Source organism: Macrobrachium rosenbergii, chromosome 3 (assembly GCF_040412425.1).
Source record: "Macrobrachium rosenbergii isolate ZJJX-2024 chromosome 3, ASM4041242v1, whole genome shotgun sequence".
Lineage (NCBI taxonomy): Eukaryota > Metazoa > Arthropoda > Malacostraca > Decapoda > Palaemonidae > Macrobrachium > Macrobrachium rosenbergii.
This window is the reverse complement of record NC_089743.1, coordinates 33438698-33458905: the sequence shown is the minus strand read 5'-3', so window position 1 is coordinate 33458905 and position 20208 is coordinate 33438698. Positions and strand designations below refer to the sequence as shown.

At 42.8% G+C, this 20208-nt stretch overlaps 1 protein-coding gene across 5 annotated transcripts in view; it reads right to left on the bottom strand.

Annotated features, from left to right (window-relative positions):
* Nucleotides 1-20208, bottom strand: part of LOC136854168 (two pore channel protein 1-like) — a 449951-nt gene that overhangs the window by 38167 nt on the left and 391576 nt on the right. For all 5 annotated transcript variants that reach the window (XM_067130485.1, XM_067130449.1, XM_067130460.1 and 2 more), the window contains 2 exons: nucleotides 8763-8931; nucleotides 8311-8481 (listed from right to left, as the gene is read on the bottom strand). In XM_067130485.1, the coding sequence (XP_066986586.1) occupies nucleotides 8311-8481; nucleotides 8763-8931 (340 nt within the window). The remainder of the gene's footprint in view (nucleotides 1-8310; nucleotides 8482-8762; nucleotides 8932-20208) is intronic.

Here is a 20208-nt window from a genome sequence, read left to right as displayed (position 1 = left end):
TCTGAGCAAAGACTATTTTTGTGGAAGAAGTCTTGGGTAGTCTACCAGGAGTCGAATTAAGTCTGGAAACCATTCCTTGTTTGGCCAAAATGGGGCTACAAGGGTCATGGAGGTGTTCTGATGCGTTGACAGCTTGTTGATTACTTCCCTGATCATTACGAAAGGAGGGAAGGCGTACACATCTAAGTTTGTCCAATCCAAAAGCATTGCGTCCGTGCTCCATGCTTGAGGATCCAGGATTGGAGAGCAAAAGAGGGGCAGACAGTGGTTTCTCAACGTCACGAAAAGATCCACTGTGGGTTTGCCCTACAGTTTCCAAAGATTGTCGCAGACTACAGGATTTACGGTCCATTCGATTGGAAGGACCTGTTTGAGGCGGCTTAATTCGTCTGCAATCACATTCATCCTCCCATGAATGAACCGGGTGACAAGAGAGACTTGGTTCTCTTCCGCCCACAGAAGGAGATCCTTCGCCATCTCGTACAGGGAGAAGGAATGAGTGCCCCCTGTTTGCGAATATATGCAAGAGCTGTGGTGTTGTCCGCGTGTACTACAATCTTCTTGCCGCGGACCAGATCTGAGAAGTATTGAAGGCCCAGGTGAATTGCTCTCAGTTCCTTTATGTTGACATGAGCATTCTGTTGTTCTGTAGTCCATGTTCCCAACCTTCCAGAAGCGTGCCCCAGCCTAGGTCGGAGGCATCTGAATAAAATTGAAGGTCTGGGTGCACTGGGAGAAGAGACTTCCTTTTCCGAAGTCTTTCTCCTCACGACCACCACTGGAGACCCTCTGATTTTTGACGTAATCGGGAAGATGAGAGTCTGGTTGGGTTTTTCTGCACCAGTTCGCTTTGAGGAAAAACTGAAGGGGTCTCATGTGCAGTCTGCCTAGATTAACAAACTGCTCTACTGAAGCAAGGGTCCCCAGAAGACTCATCCACTGCACCGCCGAGCAAGAAGGAAGAGCAAGGAACTGACTGACAGTCTGAAGGCAGTTCTCGACTCTTTTGGGCGACAGAAAAGCCCGAAAAGTCTGAGGGTTCAGTATCATCCCTAAATAGGGAATCTCATGAGATGGTATCAGAAGGGATTTCTTTTTGTTTATGAGGATACCTAACTCCTGTGTCAGGCAGAGAGTTCTTCTCAGGTCCTCCGCGCACTTTTCCTTTGACGACGAGCGGAGAAGCCAATCCTCTAGATATAAGTTGATGTTGATTCCCAGACGGTGAAGCTAATTCCCCAGAGGATCAAGGATTCGTGTGAAAACTTGAGGAGCCGTCGATAAGCCGAAGCATAGGGCCCAGAACTGTAGTATCCTGTCCTGAAAAATGAAGTGTAAAAATTTCCGTGAGTCTGGATGAACAGGGACGTGAAAATACGCATCCTGCATATCCAGGGTGACCATCCAGTCCCCCTGTTGTACTGAGGACATGACAGAGCGAATGGTCTCCATGTGAAACTTCGTCTTCAGTATGAACACATTCAAGGTGCTTACATCCAGAACGGGCCTCCAACCCCCCAAGGCCTTCGGGACCACGAAAAGGCGATTGTAGAAACCTTCTGAGTGGGGCTCTAGCACTTCTTTTACTACTCTTTTGGAAAGAAGGAGTTGGACTTCTTGAAAGAGGGCCAAAACCTTCGTGGAACCTTTTGAGTACTCAGGCTGTCAAGGCGATAGGAGATGTAGTTAAGGGAGGAGTCTTTACGAAAGGAATGGAGTAGCCCTCCTTGAGAACCTTGATCACCCAGGGGTCTGCTCCTCTGTTCTCCCATTCCTTCCAGAAAAGTAGAAGTCTGGCTCCTACCTGGGCGCGGAGGACTAACTTCTCACTTCTTGGGGTTGGATTTCAAGGAAGACCTCTTAATGGACTTCGTAGGAGGTCGGAAGTTTGATCTAAGTCGAGGCTGGGTCGTAGCTCTCCCTCCCCAAAATGGTTGAGACTGAAGAGGGGAGAATGATCTAGATGAGGAAGGCACAGGCTCCTTAGGACATCTAGTGGACTGAGTCAACAAGTCAGAGGTGGGCTTGCTCTGTAACTCTAAAAGAATATCCTTTACTTACTATGTGTTGAGGAAAGAGGTGAGACTTGTCTACGGCAGCGAAGAGTAGAGCTGACTTCTGAGTCGGCGAGACTCCTTTCGAGGGGAACGAACACCAGAGTTCCCTCTTCTTAAGGACATCCATAGAAAAAAGGGAGGCAAGTTCTAAAGAGCCATCTCTGATTGCTCTGTCTGAGCATGAAATAATTCCTAGCCAATCGGAGGCAAGATCTTCAGCTAAATCCGGGCAGTCTTCGATCTTACTCCCTAGTGCCCCGATGGCCCAATCTAGAGAGCTAAATATCTCAAACACCTTAAAAATATTCTTGATAAGGTGATCTAGTTTGGCTGAGGAAAACATTATCTTGGCCGACAATAAAGCCCTTCTACGGGATGAATCCACCAGACCAGAGAAGCCCCCTTGGGAGGAGGCAGGAACTCCCAAGCAAGGAGCTTCCCTGGTGGCAGAGTAAGAGTACCTCATCTTCAAAAATTTGCTGGGCGGAAAGGCGAAAGTCGCTTTGCCCTGTTCTCTCTTAGTGGTCAGCCAGGCATGAACTTTGAGAGCTTTCTTCGAGGAGGAGGAAAGAACAAGCTTGGGTAGTCTGGTACCTTCCGACAGATGCTTTTTCATGAGGTAGGTAGAAGCTAGAGAAGTAGGCGAAGCATGCATGAAGAGGTCCGGGTAATTCTCCAGGAGGAAACGCAGGAGGGACGAGTAGGAAGAAGACGGAACCGGATCCTGAACAATCTCTTCTACCTCCGAAGAGATAGGAGACAATGATTTATTCTTGGACTCTGGAGAAGACGCAGACTTCTTCAAAAGACCCACAAGCTCGGTCAATTGGCGCTTGAGTGGGGCTAAAGAATCTTCCTGGACCGATGAAGAAGGCGGAATAGCCGAAGAAGGTGCATTGGTTTCAGAAGAAGAAGCTGGGAATTCGGATGTGGGCGTTGGAAGTTCAGGAGTTGGTGCTGGGTGCTCTAGAGCTGAAGTTTGGTGCGAGACGGCTGGCGCCAGGCGCTTATTGGCAGAATTCTCGCGTATATCAGCGGGTGCCGGGCGCTCATTGGCGGAATTCTGGCGCTCATCGGCGGTATTCTGGCGTGAGTCGGCAGGCGCCGGGAGCTCATCAGTGGAAGTCTGGCACAAGTCGGCGGGCGCTTGGCACTCGGAAGAAGATGGGCGCTTAGAACGCTTATAGCTCTCAGGACTGTCTTCAAAGAAATATCGAAGATGAGCAGGAGAATCAGACTGGACTTGAAAGCTGCAGGAAGGTTGAGGGCTAGTCTCTCTGTACCTCTTGACAGCCAGGGGAGAAGAATTGCTAATATTCGCATGTCTCTTGAGTGGGCGCAAAGAAGAAGAGTAGCGATATGGCTTCTTGCGCGGACTGGAAGATTCCGAATCAGAAAGTCGATGCACAGGAACGCCTTTCCAATGGTGTTTAGTTGAATCCTAGGAGCGCACGACAGGCTCGACAGAGGGAGCCGACTGCCCGTGGGCAAACCCCGCCAGCCTCCCTTGGACCTCCAGTATGTCTTCTCCTCGGCGCGGGGGAGCGGGACAGTGACCTTCGTCTAGGAGCACTGGTGAGACGGACAGCCACCTCCTCAATATTCACAGCACTATCACTTCTCACTGCACTGTCAACACTTACATTTTTTCCATTAGAGATTTAACAGCTGACCCCATTTCCATAATGGTACAATACACGGAATCATGGAAACCTGGAGCAGGAGCAGATGGTAAAGTAGGAGGAGTTAGAATAGGAGGAGGAGGAGGAACTGGAGGAGTGATAGTTCTGTCATCCCCTACATTTTCCAAAGGTACGGACTCTGCATTAGCCCTACTTTCAGCCCTAATGGCTGCTTTCCTCTTCTTATCCCTTTCTAATTTGTCTAGATGAGAATTCAAAGTTTTCCATTTCTTATCCTCCCAATCCTGACACTCTATGCAATTATTATCCTTACTACATTCTTGCCACTTACATTTAGTGCATTTTGTATGAGAATCGTTTGAAAGCTTAGTTAGCGTAGTTCTACAACCCTCGGAACAAAAGTGAATACTAGATGAACTGGAGTCTGACTTCGTTAACTAAATAAACTAAAGTTAACTCGAACAACAATTCAACAGTGGCAGCAAGCCACAAAGTAACAAATTCTGAGTACTTCACCAAGTTCATGCAAAACAAAACCGAAAGGCGAAGGAGCAGCTGCGTGAATTTCCGATGTTAACCGGAAGCCGGCAGAAAACAAATCGAGCTGTTCGCTGGTTTGTTTCCTCTAGTCCCGGATGGTGGCGGGACTTTGTCACCTACACACTAACAATAACAGCGCCATCGCGTGAATTTTGAATTTCTAAGCTGCCGTAGGTTAGGGAACCAATAGCTATGTAATTACTTGGTAAGTTACTTTCATAGAAAAAGGAGTTTAGTTTTTTAAAGTGCATTTACACATTATGTTACAATTATGGTAAAATAAGGTAGATAACTTCCTATTGCATAAATATTTCAGGTGTCTGCATACTGAGTGTTCATGGTTATGCAGATTGATTCTTTGTTGCTCACATCAACATGTAGGAAATTGTGTGGGCAGCCATTTGGTGTTTTTTGAAAAGCCCAAATCAAATTTACTAACATCAAAAGTTGCATTATAAAGCCAGGACTGCTGGCCTAAATGCATTCAGCTTGTAATGTCTCTTGTATATATTTCTGCCGAGCCCTTCAGCAAGGAAAGAGGGCAGTCAATCACAGCCTTGTTATGCTCTTCCAGCCAATCAGCTTGTAGCTACCCTTTCATGTATGGGTTTGCTAAAGTCCTAGCATCAGTTCAACCACTGTCTGTCCAGTGTGCAAAGAAATTTTACTCCACTATGACTATTTAATTGCATAAATTCTTTAATTTCTATCCCACTATTAGTTTTCAAATTAAAGGAGAATGTATGCTTGATGAAATGAGTGAATTCCATTACGAGGAAAGTGAACTTGTTAATGAAAATAGTGAAGGAACTTTGGTGATTCACAGAAAAAGTGAAACAAAGTGGCTGACCCAAATACATGGTAATATCCTATCAAGAAAAGGAACTAGAATCTAGGAAAGAGAGACTTAAGTGAGAAGACTTGAAAGTATGAGAAGAAAAAAGAAGCTGGTCCTCACAAGGATCGGTGTTTTTAGTGCAACTCAGAAGTCCTATACAGTCTTCAAAAACTTTTGCGCACTTCATCTAACCTGCCTAATTAAACTGAGAAACCCTAACTTTGTGTTTTGATTTGAAACATACTGTCCCTAACCTGAAGCTTTCAACTAATGTACTGCGTGTGTCAAGTTTTAGACTTAATGTTTTGGCATCTGTGATTTCAAGAACCAAGTGGCAACAATGTAAGTGCTGGATGAGGTAAGTGTCTAATATGGTTCCTAGCAATAATTTTCAGTGCCAATAAATAGAATGAAGGAAATCAGCAAAATGATTACTATTTAGTGTTGTTCAATGATATCTGTGGGGCAACGATAAAATCGTAAACGTAGTGCTGTTACCCCTTGTGCTGATTCACAGTAAGAACTCTGCATTGACCTTTCACTTCCTGGTTCTGGTCACTCCTGCAATGCTTGTGACTGCACCTCTGATTCCACTGAATTGGCTTTGCAGCAGCAAAATGCCACTGAAACCAAGAATGACTGTGAGGTATATCTGAGGTGCTGTGAGGAAGGGAATCAAAGTTATCAAAATGCAAATGGAGCATTTCTGAGACTTTGGGGTGCTGCAACTGGGAATCACAAAATGCAAAAGTATTACATGAACTTCAAAGATGCCTAGACTGAAATCATTCCACTTCTGTTACAAGGAAGTCTTTAGTATGATGGAAGACTCAAAAGCTGGAGGATTTGTGAAGTCTTCTCCACTACGTGGAAGACTCAAAAGCTGGAGGATTTGTGAAGTCTTCTCCACTACACTGTGCCCTATTCCAAAGGCAACTCTACAATATTTTAAAACTATTGCAAGAGGATGACCACGTATTTGTCTTGTTTTCTCCCCTCTTCTCCACATGCATCATCATCTTGGGTGGAGTTGCACAGCTGTCTAAAATGAATATTAAGCAATATTTTTATTCTCTTTCATGCTATTCCTACTGTATTTGTATCCCTTTTTATCCTTAATGTAATAATTCACTGCTTTTGTCATTACTGTAAAATAATTTTTTTAGCTTTTTTGGATTTTTTGCAAATAAGTAGGAAAGGGGCTGATGGTATTGGGTAAAAATATCTGAGTAAAGACCTCTGCTGGCAATCATTACTATATTGATAAATACCGTTCTTTTGGGGAGCCATTTTAATTGTCCTACAAATCAGGGAGGAGTGGAAGTGGAATTTCCTTAATCATTATTATTGTTAATATTGCATCATTATGTTGTTGAATTGTCCTATTCTGTTATTGGTGTCATTATTGGTGGTACTTTTAAGTATTTTTTGACTTTGCAACAGTGTGGAAATAGAAATCATTAGAATGTGGTTGAGAATTGGTTACTTCCTGATTTTTTGTGAATTACAGTTGAACCTCTTAAGACCAGCATTATGTGGTTTGGGAACTTCCATGGTTTGGCTTGATTTTGAACCAGCTGCCACTGGTTCGCTGTGCAGCCATGAGGGTGATGCCACGTATTGTTTACAATTTCCCGGCAGCAAAAATTTTCCATATCTCTTTTTTTATTTTCATGAAAATAATTTAGTAATGAAAATAAGTGAAGTCAAATATGTTTTTGATATAAACTTTAAAGGAATGAATATATTTTTCTAAAGATTCCACTTGAGAAGGCTCTACCAAGTCAAAAATTTTAATCAAAACAACGAGACATTTGGCAATGCATGAATTCCTTACTCTTAGAGTGCTTGAAAGACTTATAGGTGATATGGTTTTGATCATTTCTTTTATATAACATTATATTTACCCATTCTATATGCCACCCATGAGATCAGATGATGCTAGAGGTAAGAAGCGCAATCATAAATCTTTATCTATGCTGGAAAATGTTTCTCCCGTTAGCGAACGTTTAGTGTTCATTTTCCTCAATAGATTGCAGTTTGCTTTGTTTACGTTTTGACGGCAACTTTTAAATGCACATGGCGATCACCAAAATTCATTCTTTATTTATGTCATTCCATTACCCTCTACAATCAAAATAAATGATAAAGAAACTAATAGCGATAATTATGAAGACAGTAAATTTAGGAGATGAAAGTCACCAATAATATTCTGCAGATTCTGAGAAAAGTTAAGTACTGCACTGTAGTTGACTTACGGTCTGGCTAACTCAGGAATGTGGGCTAAATGTGTTAAAAAAAGTACACTATTTTAAAGAAAATTATACAGTATGAAGTTATAAAATGATAAAGTGAAAATATATGAGTAACAAAATTATAAAAAGCAGTGTCAGAACTTAGCCAAGTAGTAGGCTAAGTTGGCAACTAGGCTATCTGTATATGGAATTAGCTTGCAAGACTATGTTTACATAGGGCTTAATTTTTTAGAGATGTATTCTATATTCCGGGATTTTCTGTAGTCCAGCAGTGGCCTAGTCCCAAGGTTCCTGGATTTAAGAGGTTGGACTGTACTATATACTTAATCTGGATTTCTGGGGCATTCTTACAGTCTTCAGGACCAGGTGGGAATGGGAACTGATCAGAATATACACAAAAACATTATTTTTTTACCTGTATTCACTATTTCCTGTTTCACTAAAAATTCCAAAGCCATTCTAACCTTGAAATGTTGCCCACTTTTTTTCCAGCCTGGAAAAATTATGTCCTTTGGAATACATATTATTTGATGTGGATAGCTTTTACCATTCTGGGGTAGGTTTTACCTATGTCTACTTGTTTCTCTTTTTTTTTTTTAGAAACCATCATTTATGGCCATCCCAAAGTTAGTGCCTTATACACAGACAGCATTTTCATTGTGCTTTAATATCAGATTAAGTGATACATACAAAGTCTATCAACCTGTTTAAACCATGCGTTTGTCTAATAACCTGACAGTAGCCAGTATCACTTTCTATTTAGGGACTATCTTAGCTTAATGAAGAGGTATGTTAGAATTGAAAAGAAAATACTATGTATCATCTGCAAGAGATCTTGGAAAGTTGCACAATAAAAACCAGAGAAAATGTTCTGACTAATCAACAGATTAGATTTGATGCTGTGTTGATTACAAGAAAAACTTAGCTGCTTTTGTTCAAACTTGCAAAAAATTATATATATATTATTTTATACTTACACACAACAATTTTTCATTTCATACTGTGAGAACAATTCCATGCCAATTACAGCAAAGAAGTAATACGTAATGACAATCACAACAATGGCAGACAACACACGAGGAAGAAGGATGAAAAGGGTCTGGAAGACATCTCTGTATCGTCTTCGTATCCGAAACAGTCTGAGTAACCTAAAAAGATTAAAATTTTCTAAACATCTAGAAATATAAAACTCTTCAAATTTTATTCTTTTCATCATTCAACAGTTCCTCCTTCAATGAATTATAAACCTGACACTAAAATTTATGGCAGAATGGTATTTAATGGCTGATCTTTTAGTACTTTATACTAAAACTGGTACTGACCTTTGTAATTACTAATCCAACAATAATATTCATGCAGAATTAAATCTTGCCAAATTCTCACATATCTTAAATTATTCAGAACTTTTCCAGAAACTTTTAAAACTAACCTTAATGGTCGCAGAATCACAATATAGAAGAAGGAACTAGAAAATTGCTCTGCAATGATTCCAGCAATTGCCAATAAAGTTACTATAAAATCATACACGTTCCAACCACATCCAAAATATTCTGTAAGGCCAAGTCCAATCATCTTGATATTAGCTTCTAATACATAAACTGCAAAAAGAATTGAGATTTAGATAATAAACCTAAACCACTGTAGTGCATTATTTGATCTGTAAAAAAAAAAAAAGACACAAACACACCAAGAGACTTACCATTACACTGGAATATTCACTGACATTTTGACATTATATCTGGACTTTGAAGCCTTCTGAATTCATTCCTCTTCCCCCCCCACAAATAAAGGAAACTTTAAGTATATTTTTCATAAATCATGGTTTAAAAATAACAAATTACAGTATTCAAATCATTTCAGCATTAAAAGACTGGTATGATTAACTAAGGGAACCAACAATACCATTTCTGGGCTGCAATGAACTCACTCTATTCCCTAGCAAACTGACATGACGTTTGAAAAAGATATATGTGGACATTATCAGAAACTACCCCTGTACACTGATAATGTCTATATGTATCATTAACTGGCATTTCTATCTGTTAGCAATTTTATCACAGGGATAACACTTACGTGAATGGTATTAAAAAGGGATTTTGACAAAGGAAAAATCTATTTCTGGGGGAAGACCTGTGTCACCCAGTGAAATGGTTCCAATAGCACACATTTCTAGGTATAACTATTGCTAAATATACCAGAGAAAAAAGCTATCCATAATGCCGGGGTTACTACCCCTGGATCGAGCACCATAATGGTGTCGGTATGCACTAGGGGTGAGTGGAAGCCACTATCACAGGTCTTCATCCTATAGATCTCTCTATTCTCAAAGTCCCAAATTTGGGTGTGCGTACTAAGGATTGCCTCCCGCTCACCCACTCACGCCTCCCATGTGACCGCCATTTTCATCCCAATATTAGCACCCACCAAGCTTGGTATACCACCCGGGTGGGAAAGGAAGTGCAGGATGGGTCACTGGGTGACACAGGTCTTCCCAGAAATAGATTTTTCCTTTGTCAAAATCCTTTTCTGGGCTCGACCTGTGTCACCCAGTGAAATAGTAACAGAGAATCAGCCATACAAGAGCTTGGTGGTACACCCCAAAGATTACCTTAATGGAGCTAAATAAAACTAAGAGAAAAATTTTTACTGTGTTTTAATACTCCCAAATTATAAGATCAACAACATAATCAAAACTATGAGGCACACAGTCTAAAATTATAAAATAACCAATACCAAGACACTTAAGGCTAACAAGTTATGAATGAAAACAGGATATCCGCATGGGCAGGAGTCAGGCTGTGAAGCAGACCTGACCTAAAGGCTAGAAGCAGGGCAAGGCAAGCAAGGCAGGTAGGCTAGAGAATATACCAATAGGTAAACGAGGATTACAAACCAAAAGGACAAAGAGGATACATAAACTAGTCTTGAGCTGGACCAGGAGGAACAATACTTCCTGCAGCTAATGTGGAATATTTAAGAGCCTCTAGGGACTTAAGATAGTGGCGTTTAAATACTGTTGGTGATTTCCAGCCCGTATATTTTTTAAGGTCATCAAAATTCATATTATGGAAATAGTTAGCTGAGGTGGCCACCACTCGAATATCATGTACCCGAGGTACTGAATCCGGGTTTGCCTGTTTAATAAAATAAAGAATTTGTTGCCTAATGGCCTTTAAGGAAATAGTACCTCCATTTTCCCTAACAAAAAGAAGGCCTAAAGTTCTCTTAGAAGTTCTATTTAAATAAGCTTTTAAAGTATTGACTGGACATAAAGACAGATCCTGTGGAAGGGGAATAATCTTCCAAGGAGACCATCTATTTTGTGGATCCTCATTCTTTGCTAGAAAACTGAGGTCCGGAGACAACAGAACTTCACCTGACGGGAGGAAATCAACATGATTCGGCTCTCTAGAAAGAGCAGACAGTTCAGAAATTCTAGCTCCTGAGGCTAGACTTACTAGGAATAACGTTTTCCTTAACAGACTCAGGTATGAACATAATTCGTTATCAGTGTCTGATGCCAATTTAAGTACGACATTTAAGTACCAGGAAACCGTGTGTGGACGGGTTGCTGGTCTAAGACGAGCACATGCTTTAGGAATTGACGAAAAATATGAGTCTGTAAGGTTAATATTAAAGCCAAGTAAAAATATTTTTCTCAACGTAGATTATGTTGTAGTAATAGTACTAGTGGCCAATCCTTTCTCAAATAATGATCTGAAGAAAGAGATCGCTAGGTTCGTGGTCATTTCATGAGCTTCAGATTCCCTCAGAAATAATGCTAACTTTTTAACTGCTGAGTCATACTGTCTGAGAGTAGATTCCCTCTTATCTGATTCTATGAACAGTGTATTAAGAGGGTCAATGTTAGCATCTTTTTGCGCTGCAAATTTCATGAAGTCCATAAAGCTAGGGCATTCAGAATTCTTGAGGAAGCTGACACAGTCCGAGTTTGCACTACTTTGTCAACCTTGGGTTGGGGATCTGTTTGTGCCGGAGCTTCAACTCTAGCAGAAGGAAACCAACTGCTCTTGGCCAGTTGGGTGCCACCAGTGCTACTTGACCTTTGAATGATCTGAGTTTGTGTAAAACTTTCATCAACAAGTTTATTGGTGGAAACAGATAGATCCTTTGCCATCTGTTCCAGTCGATTGACATCGCATCTGTGGAATGAGCTAGAGGATCTAGATTGGGAGCAACGTAACACAGAAGCTTGTGGTTGCTCTCTGTGGCAAACAGGTCTACCTGGAGACCCGGTACCTGAAGACAAATCCACTTAAACGACTTCCTGTCCAAGGACCATTCCGGCCCAGCGGGTTGTCCTGGACAGTGAATCTGCAATGACATTCAGAACACCTGCCAGGTGGGTAGCTGACAGGTGCCAAAGATGTTTCCTTGCCAGAGAGAAAATTGCGATCATTACTTGATTGATATGGCTCGACTTGGAGCCCCCTCTGTTTCAGGCAATGCACCACTACTGCACTGTCCAGCACCAGTCTGATGTGAATCTGTCTGGCTGGACGCCCTAGTTTTTTTAGTGTTAGAAATACTGCCATTGCCTCTAGAATGTTGATATGGAACTGGCGGAATACTGTGGACCACTATGTTCCTTGAACTTTCTTGTGTTGGGAGTATCCTCCCCATCCGCTCAGGGAAGCATCCGTATGGATCACTAGTGATGGAAGGGGAAATTGAAGAGGCACTGACCTTGCCAAACTCTTGACTGTCGACCATGGTCGAAGCCTCTTCCTCAACATTAGCGGAATCAGAGACAGCTTGTCTCTGTTTCTGCTGTTGGCCTCGTTCTGCCATACCCTGTTTATATCCTTCAGTTTGGCTTTTAGCAGCAAGTCTGTTACTGAAGCGAACTGAAGAGAGCCTAGAACTCTTTCCTGGGTACGACGAGAGGCTCTTTTGTTTTTGAGGAACTGTCTGGTAGCTTTGGCTATTTCCTTCCTTTTGGCTGGCAGAAGTGACAGTTTGTGTGTGTTTAGGTCCCACTGGATTCCCAACCATTGAAATTGAGCCGCCGGAACTAGATGGGATTTCTTCCTGTTTATTTGGAAACCCAGGTATTCCAAGAAGTTGATTACTGTGAAAGTTGCTTTTCGACATTCCTTGACGTTGGATGCCCAAATTATCCAATCGTCCAGATACGCAGCCAGCATAATCCCTTGGGCCCGTAGCTCTTGGACTACTGTCTCTGCCAGTTTGGTAAAGATTCTGGGTGCTATATTGAGCCTGAATGGCATGACTCTGAACGAGTATGCTTGTTTTCCTAGTCTGAACCCTAGGTAAGGGGATAAGTTTCTCGCAACCGGAACGTGATAATATGCGTCTGAAAGATCTATAGAGGTGGTGACGGCCCCACGGGGAAGTAGGGTCCATACCTGCAAGATTGTAAGCATGCGAAACTTGTCGCATTGAATGTATAAGTTGAGACGAGACAGGTCCAGAATTACTCTTTGTTTGTCTGAGTCTTTCTTCGACACTGAACAGACGGCCTTGAAATTTCAAGCGTCTGACTTTCTTTATTGCCTTCTTTGCAGAAGTTCTTTGCAAAGTCCAGTAAGTCTTTGGATGGATGTTGATGGAATCTGACTGGCAGAGGAGGCCCCTTGCTCCAGCTCCATCCCAGACCTTTGGAGATTATACTGTGGGCCCATGGGCTGAAGGTCCAATGGTCCCTGAAGAGATATAGTCTCCCGCCTACCTGCGGGGTCTCATTGATGGGGAGAGGCCTTACTTCCTCTATTTCCACGGCCTCCTCTTCCACGTGAGAGAGGTCTGGATGCTGCTCTACCTCTGTAGGCGGCTCTAGCCCTGCTTCCCCTCGCATGCCTATTGTAGCCTCGAACGCCCTTGGCTTTCAAACGAGGCGTTGAAAGCTGGGGACGTCACGAAGGCTGGGGGTGCAGAAGCTTGCTGAGCCGGCTGCATCAGCACAAACTGCTGCTGAGGTTGTGACTTAGAGTAGAAGGCTGGCCGATCTGTGAGACCGGTACCGCCTGAAGCACTGTTTGAGCCTGAGGTTTCTTAAAGCCCTGGAATCTCCTGAACCTTTTTCTTTCTTTAGGTTGAGGTCCGGAGGTCTCAGAGAACTTCCTCTTAAAAGGAAGGCCCCAGCGAGAGCGGAGACTCTGGTTCGCTCTAGTTGCCTCTGCCATAACATTATTGACCTCATCCTCTGGCAAGAGGTTAGGTCCCCAGATAGAGCTCTTCATGAGTCTATTGGGCTCATGTTTGATGGTGGTTTCTGCGAAGATGTGTTTCCTGCAGTTCTGTCTCGCTACCACAAAGTCGTAAAGGTCCGATTGGAAGGAAGCCAACAGGGACTTGGTGAGGACCTGAAACAGAGGTTCTTCATTATAAGCTAATGCCGTTGTCTCTGAGACAAGGAATGCAGGAGCGACTCAACCTGCACTTAGCCTCAAATTCCGCCTTGAGCAGAGCCTCCGAATTCTGGGAAGTTGCTCGCTGAACAGGGAGGAGGCACACTGGGATCGAGTTTGCCCACCGTAAAAGTTGCCGGAGCTCCCAACCAACACTCTGAATCTCCGGGAAGAGAAGGAAGTAGAATCTGTCTCCCGGAGTTGAGGCATGGGCTTGCTATCTATCCCAGCCTGAGGATCAGCTCTGCAATCTTACTAGTGCAGGGGTAGGGATGGCGTCACCTACAGAGAACATCGTGAAACTTCCCTTAAAGGGAATAAGCTTCGTGTTCTCGCACTCCCATTCAGTGAGAGCGCGCATCAGGGTGGATTGAACTTGGTCCCTGGGAAAGATGACCGTTTCTTTCGGGACCTTGTCAGACTTAATCCAGGGTTCTTCCGTTAACCTGGCAAAGCCTGGATAGGGAGGCACTAGGTCGGCTGGAAAGAACTCCAGTTCTTCCAGACGACGAGTGCCCAAACCCTCAATAGTCAGTGTGCCATTATGCAGGGGAGCATGCAGGGCCAGCCGCCACGGGTTTCCCTTATCAAAGGGGGGCAGTTTGGAGGCATCTGGGACAACATGTGATTGTTGTGCTGCTCCGGATTGGATGAATCCGGAGAGCAAGCTTTCCTGGGCCTGCACCTTTTGTGCCAATGACAGCACTGACTCTCCGGAGGTCTGCAAGCTTGTGACAATGTGAGTTGAAAGATCATGTAGCCTAGCTTCTACCTTGGAGTCGATTTTCTGCATCAGCAGTTCGACAAAGGCCTCAGAGTCAAAGCTAGGCTGTGGGGGCTTAGCCTTTGGATCTCTGGACCTCGACCCCTTAGAAGAGGGAGTAGCCTTACTTGAGGACGTCACCCGTTTGGGAGCCAGTGACGACCTAGAGGGAGCTGGCGGATTAGACCTTTGAGGTGGAGAGGACTTTGGTAAGTCCTTCTTTTTCAGAGATTTCACCTTGGGCATAACAGACCGAGATCTGTCCCCAAGGTTAGCTGATTTCTGAAACCCTGGAAGGAAGAAGAAGAAGAAGAAGGTGAACTAAATAAGGTCCTATCTAAACTAACCTCACCTGCCTCACTTACCGCCCTACCTTCTCCCTGTTGGTCATCCACGCTCATGGGCTCCAGGTGGATGTTAATAGCCGCCACCTCTTCCGCCACCTCTCCACACAGGTTGTCGTCTTGGGAGGGTTGCGTCTCTTGCCTGATCTTCTCGATGAGTGGGGCGGCCAACTCCCTCAGTAATGCGGCGGAGATCCGGGCACCAGGATAGAGGAGATTACAGATCTCCTCCGAGAGCACGTAGGGGTTGCCAGAAGCAACGTTCCTCCCAAATCCGCCGACCCAGGTCTTCAGGGTCGACAGCGAAGAGGCACGGATTGCTGGGTTAGACTGAAAGAGAAGGTAGGACTTACTGAAAATATTCTCCCAATTTTCGAATATATCCATATGAGCCATCAATATCAAAAAAGGGGACTAAAGGTTAGCAGTCTCCCATCACTTACCGACTCATCGGACACCAGCTCATAAAGAGCGTAGCAAATTTCACAACCGTCCGGGTGCCAAACGGTCAGGTCCCCAACATGCACTGCACAGCTGGAGGCGAGTGGCACACCTCATGTCCACACGGTTGCTGGAGAACGGCCGAGCACCCTGGCTCTGACAACGCATCATCTGTAAGTGAAATGATGGTACATGAGTATCATTAAGGCAAGACTCACGGACTAAGTCCGGCTGCCACAGATTACCTTAACATAGATTATGGGTGATGATACATGTGAATCAATAAGGCAAAACCCGCGGAACTGAGTCCGCAGCAAGAATCTAAAACATAGCTTAAACTACCGAATGGTTAACTTATTATATATATGTTATAAACAGGTACTCTATGATAAACACCGCGTGAATAGTCACTGAAATCTCATTGTGTCTCATAATATGGGAACTTTGCTGGTTAGGGGCAGAGTACGGGGGTGATATAGCCCCTCTTTCTCAAACGCCCAGGGTGGAAACCATATAATGGAAACCGCCAACAATCGTGACCCATGTCCACCAGAGTGGTTAACTGGACAAAAAACAACGAAAAATCAGACTAGCCTGGCAGAGAAGTGAATTCTAACATATCGTAACTGTTATTATGCATCCACGGGACAATGTTCGACGCTCCAGCTACTAACTACTAAAAGCAGTTAGAAGCGAGCTAACGAAACACTGCCCGTAGGGGAAAGGTAGAGAGTGGCGGAAACCCGAATAGCGACCGGTCAGGTGGGTAGCACCCTCCAGACGCCGACTATAACCTCCCACGGGGTGCCGAACGTAAGCGAACGGCTTTCCTCTTACGAGGACAACGCTCAGGCAACGTCGCCAAATTCTAATCGTTAAGGTAAAAAAGCGGGGACTACGCTACATACACGAAATGAGTTAACTGATCCCAGCCTACCCTCCAAAAACCAAAGCTTCTTGGCCTGGTCAGAAGGCCAGGATTAATGCCACTGGTGTGGGGGAGAAGGACCTTCGTCTAACTCAGCCACACTCCCCAAAACCGAGATAGCTTGGTCAGGTGGCAAAATATGAAGTGAGGAGCCCTCTCACTAATCTAACCTTACCTTCCAAAACCTAACGGCCTGGCCAGGTGGGCTAAATGTGAATGAGGAACTCGCTCACTAGCCTAACCTCACCTTCCAAAAACCTAACGGCCTGGTCAGGTGGGCTAAGAGTGAACGGAGGAACTCCCTCACTAGCCTAACCCTCCTCCCCCAAAACCATAAGACGGCCTGGTCGGGAGAGCTAGGTAGCCTGAACATCGATAAGAGCACTGTCATGCCTAGCCTCGATTGCAGGTTAGGCTAGTTAACTACCTTATATTAGAAATAAAACTACCTAGTATATGAACAACCAAAATATAAGAGTCAACCATTCATGATGTGGGTTAGCCTAGGATTAAACCTATATAAATACACATATAAATATATAATTGACTCAGCGGCAGAGAAGGTCCAGGAAACATGGGTTATATTGGTAACGTTAGGTACCCAAAATGGCCTCCCCTGACACCGAATCACATGCATAAATTAATCCAGGAATGGACATGTCATCCATCCTTGTACATATCAGCTATCATCATGATCCAAAAATTTACACTATCGAGAAGGAACCAGCTCGCTGGTGGAGGAAGGAGACCGATAAAAAGACTCAATTCTATTATCAGAAAAGGGTGAGCCTAGTTCTGTCGTGATACCCGGTTCCTCATCTCCTACCAGCGACCTGGTAAATTCTCCAATTAAGCTCCAAACCAAATGGAGTATAGATAAAAACTAGGAGAATTCATTCTTTTAATAGAAAAGTTGAGATTGAAGGTCGAAAACGGAAAGAGGCGCACATACAGCCCACGCTGGATGTTGCGAAACAGAACTGTTTACACTGGTAAACAATATTAATGTACAATTCATAAATACGATGCCTCTTAATAAAAAAACAAACCAATCAGAAATAGTACTCAACTTAGGTGGTGGGAAACTCTTGGTGGAGGACATGATGATCTGCCAAAAACGGAACACAATCACAAAACAAAATTTTACATGTTCTCGTAGCTGTGCTAAGATTGGAATGAAAATAAGATCGCGGGGGAGACCTAGTGGGTGAGTTGGGAGGCAATCCTTAGCGGCACACCCAAATCTGGGACTCTGAGAATAGAGAGATCTATAGGATGAAGACCTGTGATAGTGGCTTCCACTCACCCCTAGTGCATACCGACACCATTATGGTGCTCGATCTGGGGTAGTAACCCCAGCATTATGGATAGCTTTTTTCTCTGGTATATTTAGCAATAGTTATACCTAGAAATGTGTGCTATTGGAACCATTTCACTGGGTGACACAGGTCGAGCCCAGAAAAGTAATTTCCAGGTAGGTCACAAGCAAAATTCTTGAATGAGTAAGAGAATGCTTCCTAAAAAGTGTATAAGAAATGATCAAATATCTTGGTCTGCTTCATGGAGGAGTAGAATACAAAGAGCTGGGATCTTCCGGTCATCCAGGGCATTCTGTACATAAATGCACCCTGTCTTGGCTGCATTTGCTGAGTTTATTCACAAGACAGACAATTTACCAGTTTCAGGGAAACGTCAGGTGCGAGTTGTAGGTCCAAATCACTCTTGCAAATTAGCCAAGGAAAGAAATGGTGAGAAAACTGTTGTGAAAATGTTGTACACATGAAAAAATATGCAAAAGGATTTTGGTCATGATCATGTTTGTATGCAGAACAGGTTTTCCCCATGGATTCGACTAGCCTTCTAACTTTGTCAGTTACCAGCCCACTGCTCCTCGTAGGAAAGTACAGAATTATATGTAGCAAGAACTCATATTCACAAAGGAAACACTGTTGTTTGAACAAAACCGCAAATTATAAAACAACTATATTTTAACAATCCACATACAATTTTGGAGCATCATGCTCCCTCTTCAGTTGGGTTCTAGTATCTCCACAATGAAGAACAAGTGTGATGCTCCAAAACTTTATGTGGATTTTTTAAAATATATTTGTTTTCCAATTTGTGTTGTTTTTTCAAATTACAAAGTTCTATAGTGACCTGTTATAATAACACTGTTGTGTTTAACTTTGCAGTAAAAGTGATGGAAGGTGTCAACACAGCTGAAAATTTTCTTGTAATACTTTCAGACAAAGAAGACATATGATGAGCCAGCACAGGCCATCAAATGTATGGAAGGCTAAAGTTACGGTTGCCTATAGCCAATCATATCCTTTTAAGGTATATTTCCCCTAAATAAAAAGCAAGTCTATGCTAGGATGTTCTTCACACCTGCAGCAAGGGATAATTCCAACATCCTACTGGCTGAAGAGGGGAAATCTTCAGGACAGTTTTCCATTCTGGAGGCTTCTTTTGCAAGTTGGGCCAAACACTGCAGCTGTAATATCTTAACGTAAATGAAAACAAGGCTTCTCTGTAATTGAGCTGTTTCCTCATTGACCCTGGTTGTGAAGTGAAAATGTATTAGTCCTGGGACTGGCAGCATGCACTCTCTTACAAACTGAGGAAGTCCTGGAAGTGGAAAGGCAAGGACTAACTGAATTCATAGGTGGAGATACTAAGGCCAGAGATATTACTAGTGAAGGAGAAGGGTTCTTTTCGTCTGTTGAGATATAACAGCATTCAAAATGAAAGCACTTTCATTACAAAACTGAGACTGAAGGCAATGAGGAAGTACTGAAAACTCCCCTCATGAAGGCATGAGTTTTGCCGTGTACCACAGCATTAGTTGTAATATCTTCTGGAGCTGGTGCATGAGAGAAGGAAATTTTCATGATGATGATAATCATCATCATCACTATAAATAAAGTTTAACAAAGCCACTTCATTGACAATTCTTGTAAGACTGGCCCAAAAGGTTTGTTTTATTTAAAATACAGTGATACCTTGGTAATTCTTGCTGATTGGCTCCAGAAGGCATGATGAGTGCTGAGAATGACAAATACTGAACAAATTTTCCCCTATAATAAAGAATAATGTAAAATGAATCCATTCGTACCAGACCACCCCAGAAAATACTTTTTAATAGGGTATTTTATGCACTGATGAGCTTGTATTTTTTAAAAAGCTTAATACATAATTGGATAGACTGTAAATGACGAAGAATCCAGCAAAATTTCTTTCAAAGATATGCTTCCAATACTCTACATACAGTGTTGTCTGAAAGTTTGACAATCATTAAAGATATGTTAGACCAAGTCTTTAATGTTGTTATTTTTTGTCAGATTCATTACTCCATATTGCCTAACTTGTACTTAAGTTAATGGGTTTTACAGACAATAATAAATCACTAACAGGAATGGGTACATTTGACCTAGTTATGCTGACCACAGCTTTGGACGCTTTATTAGCATCTCAAATATCTCTTATGGATCCTTTAATGTGCAGGGATCCAGCATATTTCAAAACAAGTGTTTACATTGCTTTCGTAAAATTTGTGGACTGAAAACTTAATTTGTTGAACAAAGGGACTTCTGTGAAATAATTCTGAAAGGCTTCCAAAACACTGAGTTACTAATAATTACATCTCTCTGTGGGTTCTTGATTTTACTAACCTAAACTATTGACCATCTAGCAGATTCTGCAACACTGGCCTTATCCAACACTATTTTGCATCTATTGGTGGGGATATGCAAAATATGGCTATTCCAATGCTGAGTGTACAGTGGCACAGAATAGCCATAGATACAACATTCTGAACACTAACTATGCTTCCTCCTATTTCACTACAATACAAAAACATTAGCGAAACAAACTTTCCATTTTTATTGCAATGGAAAGTGTGTTTCTATTATAATGCCATCATAGCAACTTATCAATAAACTGACAAAGGGTACACCATACCTAAACTGATCCTTGACTCCATGCTAAAGATACATAGAAAACATAAA